The sequence below is a fragment of the Accipiter gentilis genome, chromosome 25, assembly GCF_929443795.1.
Source record: "Accipiter gentilis chromosome 25, bAccGen1.1, whole genome shotgun sequence".
In the NCBI taxonomy this organism is placed as follows: domain Eukaryota; kingdom Metazoa; phylum Chordata; class Aves; order Accipitriformes; family Accipitridae; genus Astur; species Astur gentilis.
The window spans coordinates 3,201,738-3,216,061 of NC_064904.1; the positions used below are offsets into that span (position 1 = coordinate 3,201,738).

General features: G+C 37.4%; 1 protein-coding gene across 3 annotated transcripts in view; it reads right to left on the minus strand.

The window, feature by feature from the left end:
- GALC (galactosylceramidase) overlaps positions 1-14,324 on the minus strand; it is a 43,232-nt gene that overhangs the window by 8,286 nt on the left and 20,622 nt on the right. For all 3 annotated transcript variants that reach the window (XR_007509583.1, XM_049828546.1, XM_049828547.1), the window contains exons 8-14: positions 7,742-7,897; positions 5,576-5,700; positions 4,228-4,355; positions 3,681-3,770; positions 2,281-2,370; positions 1,788-1,932; positions 1,073-1,253 (exon numbers count right to left, since the gene is read on the minus strand). Coding sequence is in view for 2 of the 3 variants with exons in the window: in XM_049828546.1 (XP_049684503.1) it covers positions 1,073-1,253; positions 1,788-1,932; positions 2,281-2,370; positions 3,681-3,770; positions 4,228-4,355; positions 5,576-5,700; positions 7,742-7,897 (915 nt within the window). In the remaining variant the exon portion in view is untranslated. The remainder of the gene's footprint in view (positions 1-1,072; positions 1,254-1,787; positions 1,933-2,280; positions 2,371-3,680; positions 3,771-4,227; positions 4,356-5,575; positions 5,701-7,741; positions 7,898-14,324) is intronic.

The following is a 14,324-nucleotide window of genomic DNA, read 5'->3' on the forward strand; positions in this document are numbered from 1 at the left end:
AGAAGAAAACATCAGGTAACTAACTGAAGAACAACCTCCAAGATGATGGTGTCCTTCCAGGCTTCAGAGCAAAGTGATTTAATCACTTATCCAGGCCAGAAATTAGAAGCATGAAACATGTTCTGAAAAAGCATTTGGGAGATCAATGATCCAATCAAGGCAAAAAAAACCTGACAAAATGGCTGTTTTAAAGAACATATCAAATGAATTTAAGGTAGATTTCCAAATAGAAGAAAAAGTTTTAAGCATAAAGTTTATTATTACTTACTATTACTAAACCAATTAGTTAACAGGCTGTTTTCCCAAATGCTTTTTAAATAAACATTATGCTAAAATATGCCACTTAATTCCAAATTACTTTCATTATAGTTCCTCGAAAGAATTGCAGTCATAACCATACTTTTATCAAATCAGTAAATCTCAGTTACGTTTACCCAGAAATAAAACTGTTTTAAGCAGTTGAATCAAATCCACACAATTCTAGGAACTGCTCAGAAGATGGCAGTCTGCAACAAATATAACTTAATTAACTCACACTATTTCATTGATATGACATTGATCAAATTGCTAACAATCAAGCAAGACAACTCAAAACTAAGTAATTTAAACGAAATAATTTTTTTTGTCCCATTTAAAAACTTATTGAAACTCAGTGCACAGTCTGAATTAGGATTTTAACTTGGTCTTTCTGGTACACTAACCCAGATCCATTATTCTGAAACATCAGCTTGAACAAATATGCCCAGCAGGACATTAGAAAAAAAAAATTTCCAAGACATTGCATCAGTGGGCCAAGCTACCAAGAGATGTGGTGGACTCCCCATCCTTTCATGTTTTTAAGACTCATTTAGACAAAGACATAGATCTCTTAGAGTTGGCAACAGCCCTGAGCACGGCTCAATGACTTTTGGAAGTTACTTTAAGTCATCATTTCTACACGTCTACAGAGAGTCTGAATGCAAAAGCCCTCTGTCCAAGAGAAATGAGGCTTGAGACAGATTAACTGATGATAACTCACACTTGGAAAGGAGGACATTTCCCCAGGTGTCACAAGAAAATACTATTTACATACCACTGAAAATTTCCTATGACACTGATGGTCTGGTCTGCATCAGAAGCCCAAGTGATAGGTCGCTGAACCACCACCTGGCGGAGTGTGAACACATGATCTCCTGGGTCAGAAGCATTTATGAAGTATTCAAATACACCTGTCTGATCTGCGAAATTTGGGGCTTCACTGAATGGTGGATTACCTAATCAGAAAATAAAATACATATCAACACCAAAACATTATTTTTCTTCTGTGTACTCTTGTTTTCAGAAATTTCCCCTGAAAATATCCTCCAGAATTTTGACTTACTCTATCAAAGCACAGTCTCCAAAACTGAAGTTTTGGAAGTTGGAAGGTGATTTTAGTTTTGGTTTTGTTTTTAAGCAGATACCAGTTTTTGCAAACACATTAACAAAGTCAATTACCTTCTTCCCCATCTTCCTTCAAAAACTAGTTCATTATAGTTATGAGCTATATCATTTGCATCAAGAATTTTAAAACTGTTAGTGAACACCCACTTAAGTCACAGAATTAAATACACTTTATTGCAAGTTAAGTATGCAGGTGTAAGTTGTTGGAGAAGCAGGTATAAATAAACAAAAATAAAACACACGTTCAGACTACTTCACGTCTCTTACATTAGAGGACTCAAAAAACATAATTGTTATTGCCTTTCTACATCAAGACTATATCTGTGTGTGAATTTAAGTTTTTGGATAAGAGAATTCTGACTTACGAATATTGAAATCATCTTTGTAATTTGAAGGAAAAGGCCGAGGTGGTGGAGGCTCTGGGCAACCACATTTCTGCCCTGTCTTGAGTGTAGTTAAAGTGTAGACTTCATCCACATTCAGATCTAAAGAAAAACTTCCCTTCCACACCTGGAATTAAAGAAAGCTCAAGCTGCAAAAATCAAACAACTAAATAACAAAATACCCAAGCTCCTGAATTAAAGGAGACCCTCTGAAGTCTTGATTCAAGGCAAAAATCCTATATTCTATATAACTATATCATTTAATATATCCAAGCTATTTTGAAAACCCCTTTCCCCCAAACTCTTTATTACCTCCAGGTAAGCTTGTATATAAGCTAGTAAAATTGTAGTCAAACAGAGCTAATAAAACATGCCCTAATCATGCAGTTTAGGCATGAAAGCCCAAGAGTTCCAGCAAAGGGAGAAGAAACACCTGAAATTGTAGAGAGACTGTAATTAACACTGATAGACTTACCTTTACAGGATGGAGTTGCTGGAAAAGACTAGAGTTTCCAGATTCAAAACCAAGTCTAGAATGCCACACTTGAAGGGTTTCCACCATATACTACAATGAAACACAATATAAAACTAGAAAAAAAAAAACCCAAACAAACACCACCCCCCTCCCCCAAAACTCTTGAGTATTCACCTTGAGAAATATCAGTCCTCTAAGGATGTCCAAATTTTTATTTTAGAGCTGTTGATCACATTAGAGGCCACTCTATTCAGCTAGCCATTACATACGGCTTACCTTTTTATAGATTATACATCAGTAAGCCATTGTCCTAACATGCAGTAATGTTGCTTATACAGACAGAAAGCCTTGCCATCACACATGCAATCTTTCGCTTCTCTATTACCAGCAACAGTATCCCTTTGATACAAGCTCTGCGTAGGAGCAACCAGGCTGAAATAATACCCTGCTTTCATGATACCTTTAGTTTAGTTGCTGGTTCTTTGATATTCATTTTTGAGCAAAGTACTTCACTTAGAGATCTCCAAACTTCTGCAACACTATGGCATATCAACTACATTAGTTACAGATTTCAATCATATCCAACCCCTACAATTTTTTTTAGTTACCCAAAGCAAGCAACCTAGAGTTTGATTTGGATAAGCTGTCTGATACTTCTCCCAAAGGGAGCTGTATATCAGAAATAATGCTCAACTACTTTTCCTAAGCAAACCATTTTATTGCCAAAAGTATTGTCCAAACTATCTCCTCCTAAACAAAAAGAAACTAATGCCACCAAAAATCAAATTCCAAGTAAGTAAACACTTTCAGCTTCTGACAAGCAATCATCCAAATCAACTAACACAGATTCACTCCAGTTTACACTGTGAAAGTATTGTTCACATTTCAGAGGGAAATTCAGTTTAGCAATATTAAAAAAAAAAGAAAAAGAAAAAAAAAATAACTGGGACATTCTCAGAATATCTCTTCATGGGATGGAACAAAATAACCTACAGTATATGATCAACTGCAGTAACTTCACTGGAAAGGAGCTGATAACAACTAGAAAGGTCATGGCCATGCTGGCTGGTCAAACTATGTCAGAACATCAGAGCACTCATCCTTGGAATAAATCCTAAAGAAAAAAATCTAATTGCATTTCTGTTCTGAGGAATTTTTTCTTCAATATACAGATGATTAGACTGGGAGGTGGTAATTCTACTAATTCAGTTATGACATTATATCTCATGATAAAAGCAGAACTAGAATGCTTAAAACTTTGGCAGGTGTGTAACAGCCTCTAGTACTGGAAGTAGAGAACTCCAATTTCTTGATAACCTGTGATATTGTCTCGCATGTATTTGATTATGGACAGCAATTCATTTTACAAGACTGATCAAATGTATTCAGTATCTACTTACAAATGACCCTTTGAGGTAGAAAGTTGCTCTCTGAGGTGTGACACTGAAATGAGGCAGTGGGGGCCTGATACATTGAGAGTGATTATGAGTCTGAAGGAAAAAATAAATGTAACAGAAGGAACATAAATTACTGTAATGCATCACATAGCAATGTTCATGAAAAAATTGAAATTAAAAAAGCAACTTTGGGTCAATTTGCAACTATTTATTTCACTGTTATCTTAATGATAACTGCAATTACACTAGCTTAATAATTTCATTTTGAATACTGCTTAAAATAAGCATGATTTAATTTCCTCCCAGAATGTGTCATCAAATTAAAGCTAATTTGTGATATAAAGTTGACATATACATTGGTCTCCAGGAAGATTCAACTAGCTATTCAAAGTTTAGATAGAAAAAAGGACCTCTAGTGGTCTCACTAACAAAGCTACAAGCATCAAAGAATATATTCACAAATATCGAACTACATAAATCAAAACAGGTTCCTCATAACAAAATATTTCCGTTATCTTTTTTAGTTCACTGGAATTGCTGATGCACATACCATAGTTTCAATGATGATGGTAAGGTTTCCCAGGCCATCTGTGAGAGCTACAAAGCTGCCACCTCCTTCTAAGTGTCCATCCACTTGTAAGTATGACCAGCCTGGCTGAGTAAATTGTGTTGTGTGTGCTAAGACAAAAGAGAACAAAAATCAGAAGAAAATAAAGTCTTAATGAAAAAATAATACCATTTGTAGCCTGAATTAAATTTCTCTCTCATCCACGCTAACACAACAAAACTTGATTTGGGGAAGAAAGTAATGGAACTTCCAAAACAAATTCTACCTATACAAGAAGAAAGATTAAAGAATTATACTAAGGCACAATTAAAAACATCAGCTCTGTGGCAGACAGAACAGTTAAAATTATAGCAATCATTTAGACAGGATGAAAAAACTATTACACCACTATGTAAGTCAATCACATACATGCAATATTAATATTCATCACAGCTTAGATTTTCCTAAATATCTCCTTTTTTTCTTTTTTTTTTTTTTTTAGTAAACAGGTGAGCCAGAGAAAGCATAGATGGACATCTCCATGAGGAATAACTAAATAAGTAAGATTTTCAGCATATAATAGAGAGTACCAAAGAAGAATGTGACCTAGATAATGAAAATCCTGAGCAACATGGAAACAGGAACAAATACTCAGTTGTTCTTAACTGTTCGTATGGCAGTATGGCCATTATTTTTTTTAATGCTTTTACATATACAGGTAACTAGAAGAAGAATAAAAATGAAGGCATTTGCCTTGTTCCTCCTTTATGGCATTGCATATGCTATTTGCTCTACTGAACTGTGGCAAAGACAGTAAAATATTACAGAAGGACTATAGAGTAACCAGTGAATCCATGTGTCCATAGACACTATGTGAACATACTGCCCTTTCCCCAAGCACAAGGAAATGCTGACTTACACAAGCCAAGAATCTCAAGCAGTACGAGAAAACAGAGGTTCTTTGTTCCATTTTCTCAAATTCAGAGGTATCAAATGTCTACTTAAGGATTTAAAAAAAAAGGGAAAGGAACTAGGAAAGCACACTAACCTTTATGGGCACTTCAGATCAAAATATTTTAATAGTAACAGCTATACAATGCAGCAGTTTATTCATTTCTGCAGTATGTAACAGTCAAGTATTAAGATTTCTCTTGCTATTAGATCCTTCTGCTTTCTATTAAAAGAAGTTTTTTTTTTCTTCTTCTTCTTTTTTAAAGCATTCACAAAACTTTCCACAAATCTACTTTAATTTGGTACAAGAAATAACACACATAAAAAACACTAAATAAATAAAGGTCTCAGAAAATACAGTTATGCTCTGTGTCAGATCACCAAACTGTAAACTTTTTACCTGTAATCCAGATAGGAGCTTCTACTTTGTAGTGGCCACTCCACGGCTCTTGCGCTGTCATTAATCCACATCGACCAAAGGGCAACTCTTCATAATAACTAGCCACCAAGTTCCATGCAATGGTTCTGGAAGAAAAACAGGTTTGTTTGCTCCATTCATATGGATAGTACTAGAGGAATTTAGTACAAGAATTTATTCCTTTTTTCTCTGGCATACAATAAAAAGAAGTTTAAGGAAAAAAAAAAAAATCCTTCCAGCTAAAGAAGAGAAAAAAAAAAACACAGGAGAGGAAAATAAAACAAATCAACTTCCAGTGTTGAGAACTTTTTACAAAACTGATGATATATTCTCTGGCTGTATCACCACAAAAAGTGGCACAATAAAGGAAACATGTACTGAGTGTTAAAGACTCCATTTGTATTTTTATTTTTTTTTCCTGTTTTGAAGGGGAAAAAATTAAGTTTTCAAGGTTTACAGCTTTTTGTTAGGGTGTTTTGGTTTTCTTCCTTGGTTGGTGATGGTTGTAGGTCTTTTTGTGGGGAGGGGCTTGGGGCCATGGATAAATACCACTGAAAGATAATCCTTCCTTTATCCATATAAATAACAAAGAGAAAACAACTCTAACTAGCCATTTCCAGGAGCTGTTGCTATTTCAAGAAGTTGTCAGGATACTGAGAAGGTTAATTACTTCAGGTCTTTTGATTTGGTCTTTGCTGAAAATCTTTTGCTAGGACTTTAAACTTAAGACCTGTGTGCCATAAATATGGAAATACAGCTTAATAAAGCAGTTATGTACAAAACAAATGCTGGCATGCTGTTCCAATATTGTTTATAGATGAGTGCAAAGGCCTCATTCTAAAGTCATTGCCATAATTTATCACACTACACATGCATTTCAGAAGAGATCCTGAAATCCTGCAAGAAGGAGTTGTAAACCCAACTTTCTCACATTAAACTTGTTCTGCAGAGTTTCAAACTTAGAAAAGAAATGTAGGGAACTCAAGTTCAAAAGAAATGAGCTTTGCAGAAAGATAAGCTTCCTTTCATCAGGAAGACTCAATATAAAAGCCAAGGTAACTTCAATATTGGATAGATGGACATGGAACTATTCTACAATAATTTCTAAATACAATACATAGGTCTGAGCTGTCAGGTTGCTAAACAATGGGGCATATATATAATTACAAAGGCCTTGTAAAAAAGAAAAAAAATAGGAAAAGAAAGACCCCAAAGTAAGATATGTAAGTCTATGAGGAGTCAAGATGCAACCAGAATGGTCAGGAATTCATGTAGGAAATACTCATCTGTTAAAAAGTTTCAGCTTGCAGAGAAGGAGACAGAAGATTCATAGAAACCAGGTGACTCAAGCAACCTCCCTTTACAAGTATCTAAGTGCTTTGTGCTGTGCTCCGTTTCAAGCATTTCAGACAAAAAGATTTCTCTTTATTGTTCGAAAATGAAGTTAGATAAAAACTAAAAGCTTTGAACAATTATGCTTACATCTTGATGCCTATATTTTCTTTAATCAGACTTTTTTTTTTTCTTCCTCTTTCAGATTAATAGTTGTTGCACTGGAAACATCAAAGCATGTTTTCTATTCTCTTCTAAAACCGTGAGTTATGTAATTTCCCAATAAATAGAACAGCTTTCTTCCAGATTTCAGTTGGGAAAGAAAATGTGCAAGAAACAGTAAATATATACAGCGTGTTTTAGGATGGACTCCAAGAAAGAAGTATGGAAAAAAATAGATAATTGCATCCATACCTCCTACTTTTAACTGAAGACAAACAACCTGATAAAGGCCTTAAGAAAAATACAGATAAATTAGCTTTATTGTTATTCTCTTCCCATGTTTTTCATGCTGTTAGTTCTTCTTAACATTCTCTTTTTAGCAAATATCATTAGAGTCGCAAAGACATCTGAAGTCAGCTGCATAAGCCATTGGATACTGTGGAACAGTAACTCAAGAAAACATTAGAACATGTGGGACTTCTACCCCACAAAAAGGTAAGGACAGTAGACTTCATACTTTGCTATTCAGACCAAGAGTGGAGAGAATTTCAGTTTACCTACTATCTTACCATAGCAGATGGATGTGCTATGTAGTACTTTAAACAATTCTTATGTATGAAGTTGTGAAAGTGAGCAACAGCGCACAACACTTACGAGGTCATGTTTCCATTCACGTAGTTTTGGTTCAGGATCCGAGCCCAGCAGCCTGCACCTACTTCATCATTGAAAGTACTGTAATCTTCCGAAGACCACAGTTTCTTCTTAGTTAATAAGGCATTTGGCACTGTTTTTGTTCCAGGATAGTGAGCCCTACACAATATTTTAAAAAGAAAGAGCATTTAACACAAAAAGAAAAATCAAAGCCTGTAAGTACATACACCAGCAACGATTCACCTCCTCCAAACTGAAAATTAAAAACAAACTTTCTTTGGAATAATACTAATGGAATAGAACAAAATGGAATGAGAACACGCTGTAATGTTCCATAGCTTATTGTATTTGCATCAGCAGAAGATTATTTCTTCTGATACTGGACAAACTCAAACACAAAAAAGAAAGCCTACAGTGGGTGGAAGGAAGGACAGGCAGCCTGGGAGGAATACAGAGAAACTGTCTGAGCAGCCAGGGATCAAGTTAGGAAAGGCAAAACCCTGACAGAATTAAATCTGGCCACAGACATCAAGGGCAACAAGAAAAGCTTCTATAGGTACATCACTGATAAAAGGAAGACTAGGGAAAATGCAGGCCCTCCCCAGAAGGAAACGAGAGACCTGGTTACCCAGGACATGGAGAAGGCTGAGGTACTCAATGACTTTTTGCCTCAGTCTTCACTGGGGAGTGCTCCAGCCACGCTGCCCAAGTCACAGAAGGCAAAGGCAGGGACTGGGAGAATGAATAACTCCCCATGGTAGGAGAAGATCAGGTTCGAGACCATCTAAGGAACCCAAAGGTGCACAAGTTCATGGGGCCTGACGAGATGCATCTGAGAGTCCGGAGGGAACTGGCAGATGAAGTGGCTAAGCCACTATCCATCATACTTGAGAAGTCATGGCAGTCCAGGGAGGTTCCCACTGACTGGAAAAGGGGAACATAACCTCCAACTTTATAAAGAAGAAAAAAGGAAGACCCAGGGAACTACAGGCCATTCAGTCTGACCTCTGTGCCTGGCAAGATCATGGAGCAGATCTTCCTGGAAACTTTGCTAAAGCACATGGAAAATAAGGAAGTGATTGGTGACAGCCAACATGGCTTCACTAAGGGCAAATCGTGCCTGACAAATTTGGTGGCCTTCTACAACACGGTTACAGCATTGGTGGATAAAGGAAGAGCGACTGACATCATCTGACTGGATTTGTGCACAGCATTTGTACTGCCCCACACAACGTCCTTGTCTCTATAAACTGGAGACAGGGATTTGACGGATGGACCACTTGGTGGATAAAGAATTGGCTGGGTGGTCGCACTCAAAGAGCTGTGGTCAACGGCTCAGTGTCCAAGTGGAGACCAGTGATGAGTAGCATTCCTTGGGGGTCAGCATTGGTACTGGCGCTGTTTAACATCTTTGTCAGCCACATGGACAGTAGGATGGAGTGCACCCTCAGCAAGTTTGCCAATGACACCAAGCTGTGTGGTGCGGTCAATGTGCTGGAGGGAAGGGATGCCATCCAGAGGGATCTTGACAGACTGGAGAGGTGAGCCCGTGCAAACCTCATGAAGTTCAATACAGCCAAATGCAAGGTCCTGCGCACAGGTTGGGGCAATCCCAAGCACAAATACAGGCTGGGCAATGAGTGGATTGAGAGCAGCCCTTCGGAGAGGGACTTGAGGGCATTGGCTGACAAGCAGCTAAACGTGACCCAGCAATGTGTGCTTGCAGCCCAGAAAGCCAATTGCATTCTGGGCTGCATCAAATGAAGTATGACCAGCAGGTCAAGGGAGGTGATTCTCCCCCTCTACTCCACCTGGAGTACTGTGTCCAGCTCTGGGGACCCAAACGTAAGAAGGACATGGACTTGTTGCAGCAGGTCCAGAGGAGGGCCACAAAGATGATCAGGGGGCTGGAGCACCTCCCCTGAGAACAGGCTGAGCGTGCTGAGGTTTTTCAGCCTGGAGAAGAGAAGGCTCCATGAAGACCTTATAGCAGCCTTCCAGTACCTAAAGGGGCCTACAAGAAAGCCAGAGAGGGACTTTTTACAAGGGCAGGTAGAGATAGGATGAGGGGTAATGGCTTTAAACTGAAAGAGGGTATATTTAGATTAGATGTAAGGAAGAAATTCTTTACTGTGAGGGTAGTGAGACACTGCCACAGGTTGCCCAGAGAAGCTGTGGATGTCCCATCCCTGGCAGTGTTCAAGGCCAGGCTGGATGGGGCTTTGAGCAACCTGGTCTAGTGGAAGGTGTCCCTGCCCATGGCAGGGGGGTTGAAACTAGATGATCTTCAAGGTCCCTTCCAGCCCAAACTATTCTATGACGCCACAATACATGCCAGCATATAAGTAAACCTTGCTTTAAATATATAATGCAAAGCTTTATCCTGAAACTGAGCTTGAAGATTTTCATAACCGTAATATGCTAAATAGAGAACATACATGCTACCTTGTACGATCTTAAACAGAACCACAAGTTCATACAGTAAGATATAGTACTAGGCATTATTCTAAGAACTTAACTGCATGAATGTCTTGGCACCTAAACATGAACTTGGCTAGTTTTGCACAGCTTCTTAATAAACTCGGGTTTCAAAAAGACATGCTAGTTGGACTAGAAAAGTTACAGAGCTGTAAAGTGAAAAGAGTTGAAAAATATAATGAAAGCTAATTTTCTTTCCAAGATCTTCCTTAGTATGAGGAGAGATGCTTTCTCTCAAATGAAGACTATTGATTATACTTACAACATTGATTCACTGTGCCAACTTAGCCTGACTGAAATAAAACCTTTAAAATCACTTGCAGAAAACAGGGTCATGATTTTCCCCTCACTTAGCACACTCAGTGAGCACACTAAATACATGCACTAAAATGAAGCTATCAGCACTGGGAAGGAAGGCATAAATATTTCCTTTACTACTAGCCTGAAACTTGGCAAATTGATAAATTTGTGACAGGGACACAAGAAATACCAGTTTTTCTAGGCTGACTTGGTGGGGGTTTTTTTCCATTATTTCCCCCCTACTGGACAAGCAACCATTTCCTAGTGTTGTAGTCCTTCATACATAGCTTCACTAATGATAATGTAACAGACAGTAGAAACTTTAGCTACAACCCTCTCTGCTGTACAGATTACTGTGTATTTCCCCTTTGGCTTGGAAACACAAGTATTACCTTAATACCAAGAAAAGGTTTTTGTAACGGCATAAAGTATGTAGCTTGCAAAGACAAGGCAAAGAAGGAATAATTTGTATTTCTACATTCCATATCCTGAAGAGCTGTTTCTTAAATATTAAGAGTCAACATCCTTGTCGAATACAAGCTGTACTTTACAAAAAGAAAAAAAAGGGAGGGTGGGGATGAGGAGGTGTTATAGTGAGCCTTACGTAAGATTACACAGAACAAGATCTATAGAGCTCTGATTTCCTGCACTAAAACAGAGGGTCACCTTTATTTGCATAAGAAGGAAGAAAAATAATTCTATGTAAAGACACTAAAGCCATTGAAATAAATTGGAAAAAATAGGGATGATAAACAGGATTAAAGTTACAGGGAGAACAAGCAGGTTCTAGATGCAGACTCCTTCAGTGTATCTTTATTGGCAGCTTTGCTCCACTTAAAGCCCACACCCTTAAAATATTCTCATTTTGACCCATTGATATGCAATCAGATAAAACAGCTTCACCACCAGTTGAGAAATGAATCATTTTTCTCTACTCTTAGATGCAATTTCTATTACTGTTAATGAACACAATTTACATTGCTTTTCACTTACAAGGCTGTTAACCAAGGAGTTTTGTTTTACTTTAATTAATATAAACATTAGTCCTTAAAAAGCAGGACATGACTAAAGAGTGTGTAACTCCTGTTTTATATGATAACTAACTTATTTTTTTAAGAAGTATACCGATCCTTTTTTTTTAAGCTTTTAATAGCACTGTAGAATGTATACTTTAAGACCCACCCAAATGCACAAAATAAACATTTGCTATCAGATTACAGTGAAGGCTTTCACAACCACTGTGTGCTGGATTTGTTGAACTCTATGTGATTTATATTTAAAGAAAACACTAGATCATGCTACAGCCCTCTTTTAGACATCTCGTGCCACTCTACAGCCTCAACAACTAACACAAAGTGTGCAGCAAAGGACAGGAGATTACCTGTGTCCGGAACAGCGTGCTCTGCTCCTTCAGTAGTGAAAACAATCTTTTTACTGCACTGGAAATGAAAACTCCTACAAAGGAGTGACTACACTCCAATCATTCTCAGGAAATAATTGGTCCACTCAAGGACCACTACGATTTGGAAAGACTTGAGTATCCTGATTAATGTTTCAGGAAAAACCACAGACTTCTAAACACCTACCCTTCTTACCGCCTGAAATGAACTGGAACAGAGTTTATGCATCATTCTTATAGATGTGATGCTTCAGGAGAAGCAGTGGGATTTTGGATTCTCTGCTCAAAAGAGCAGAGTCAGTAACACTGTAACAGAAGGCCGTTGCAAAGAGAGAGGAAAAAGTGATATATATCATGAGAGGGGGAAAAAGAATGGATCTTGGCAGAGAAAAGGTAATGAAGGGAATAGTAGGAACAAAATTATAAGAAAAGTGACACAGGTTTAAACCTCTTATTACTGAGAAGAGTTTACCAACAGCTATTACTATCAGTGTCTGCCAGTTACTAAAAAAGTATTGTCATTGTTCCCTCCTTCTTTCAATCTCACTGGAACCAGCAGATGGTTCGTTCATCATCAGGGCCTCTAGCTGTTAGAGTGGTAACAAAGTATTTTTAAAATATTAACTATTATGAGATTAAGTGTGTTTTATACAGTAGATGATGAAGCAGTAACTCCAATGGGAAAAATAATTCACAGTTGACTGTGTAGGGTAACTAAACTAAATCAGATATATTAAGAAAGTAACATTAATTAAGAAAAGCTCTGCTACTTATGGATTGTAAATACTGCTTTGCACAACTTCCCACAGTGACTTCATTTGGATAACTTAGTTTAAAAAAAAAAAAAAAGAAGTTTGTGTTATTTTTTGTTTTGCATATAGCAATGGCCCAAAGGGGAGGAAAGGGAAAATCAGGATAGAATAGCAGGGTTTTCCACCATTTTTCTCTCATGCATCAGTATAAGGCTGTAGAAATTAAATAAATCTTTAAAAAGATCAGTCTATATAATAACACGACTACAGTGAATGAAGCTTTGCAGAAAACCACTACCTATGAAAAGCTCAAAATCTAGTTCTCAAAAACATCTCTAGAAAACAGAAATCGTCAGGGACTTGGGGCAGTTTGAATTCCCACTCCTACAGGCACCACATCATGATTCCATCGTGCAGTAATGTCACAACATCATCTTGTTTTTCTTAGGTTGTTAACTTGGGTGTAATTAGGTCTAAAAAATTTCTTTAAAAGGCTTGGTTTTCAGTGACACATTCAGCCAAATGTGTGTTTTGAACAGATCTGGTTAAGAACACTGATGCTTCTAACCAGAAAGACTGAATTGTCACCTAATGGCATACTAAATTTATATTAGGTGAAAGTACAAGCTGTTACTCCTAAACTCACTGACACTTTCTAAACACTTCCTATTTTCTTTCAATTAACAGTGGTGGCAGGGGTGGGGTTTCAACAGGTAGAGTCAGAATAGCTTGGTTTCTAACTGTATAGCATGCAAAAACCTAACTGGTTTAACTGTCACAAACAAGTAGCTCATCTAAAGTACTCCTGAGTAGCCCTGGAATTTGTAAGCCCATCCTTGAAAAATACTGTTTTCAAGAGCTACAGTGTAATTTAAATGTGTTCAAAGTAGGAGTAATACTTGTTTATAATTCATTATATTTCATTTCACTGGTAAAATTGATGCAACAATAATAGCTCTGAAAAGGTGTTTGGAAATATCACATTATAAAGACCTTTGGTGACCTGGGTCATTCTTGTGTGGGTGAACATCTATTCAATAGTTTTACAGTGTGTCTTCAGGGCTCCCTCTAATTTCTAGCCATTAAAACATCTTGCAGATGAAGCCTAGATGCAAATAAGAGCAAAATGAAACAAAGCAGCAGCTTTAACTAGTCTCCCATCCAGCTTGCCTGATGAGACACCTCACAGATCACAAATTATGTTACCAAGTCCAAAATTGATTTTATGTACATCCATGTAAAATCCTGGCTATCTGAAATACTTTTAATAGTTTCAAATAAAAAAGAAAGCCAACATTTTTTTTAAAAGCTACATGATAAGATGTGCACTACTAAATGTCCAGCAGCCAACTGATCATCCATTACACAAGAGAGTATTTCATCTCCCTGTTAATATTGAATCAGAGTAGGGACATAAAACTTACACTTGAAAAGAGTTAAGCAACTACAGCTTACTGAGATAGTGTAAAAACAGTTAAGCTTCATGAACTGACTCTGGGTGCATACTGCCAAAAAACAGAAACAAAGCATGCTCTCTACATTGGGATCATGGTAATTACAATGGGTTTTCATCTGGTCCGAGTAAGTTCACAATTGCTTTCACTTCTTGATCAGCACAAGATCCAAGACTCCACTTGCAAAAAAACTGTCAGGGTAC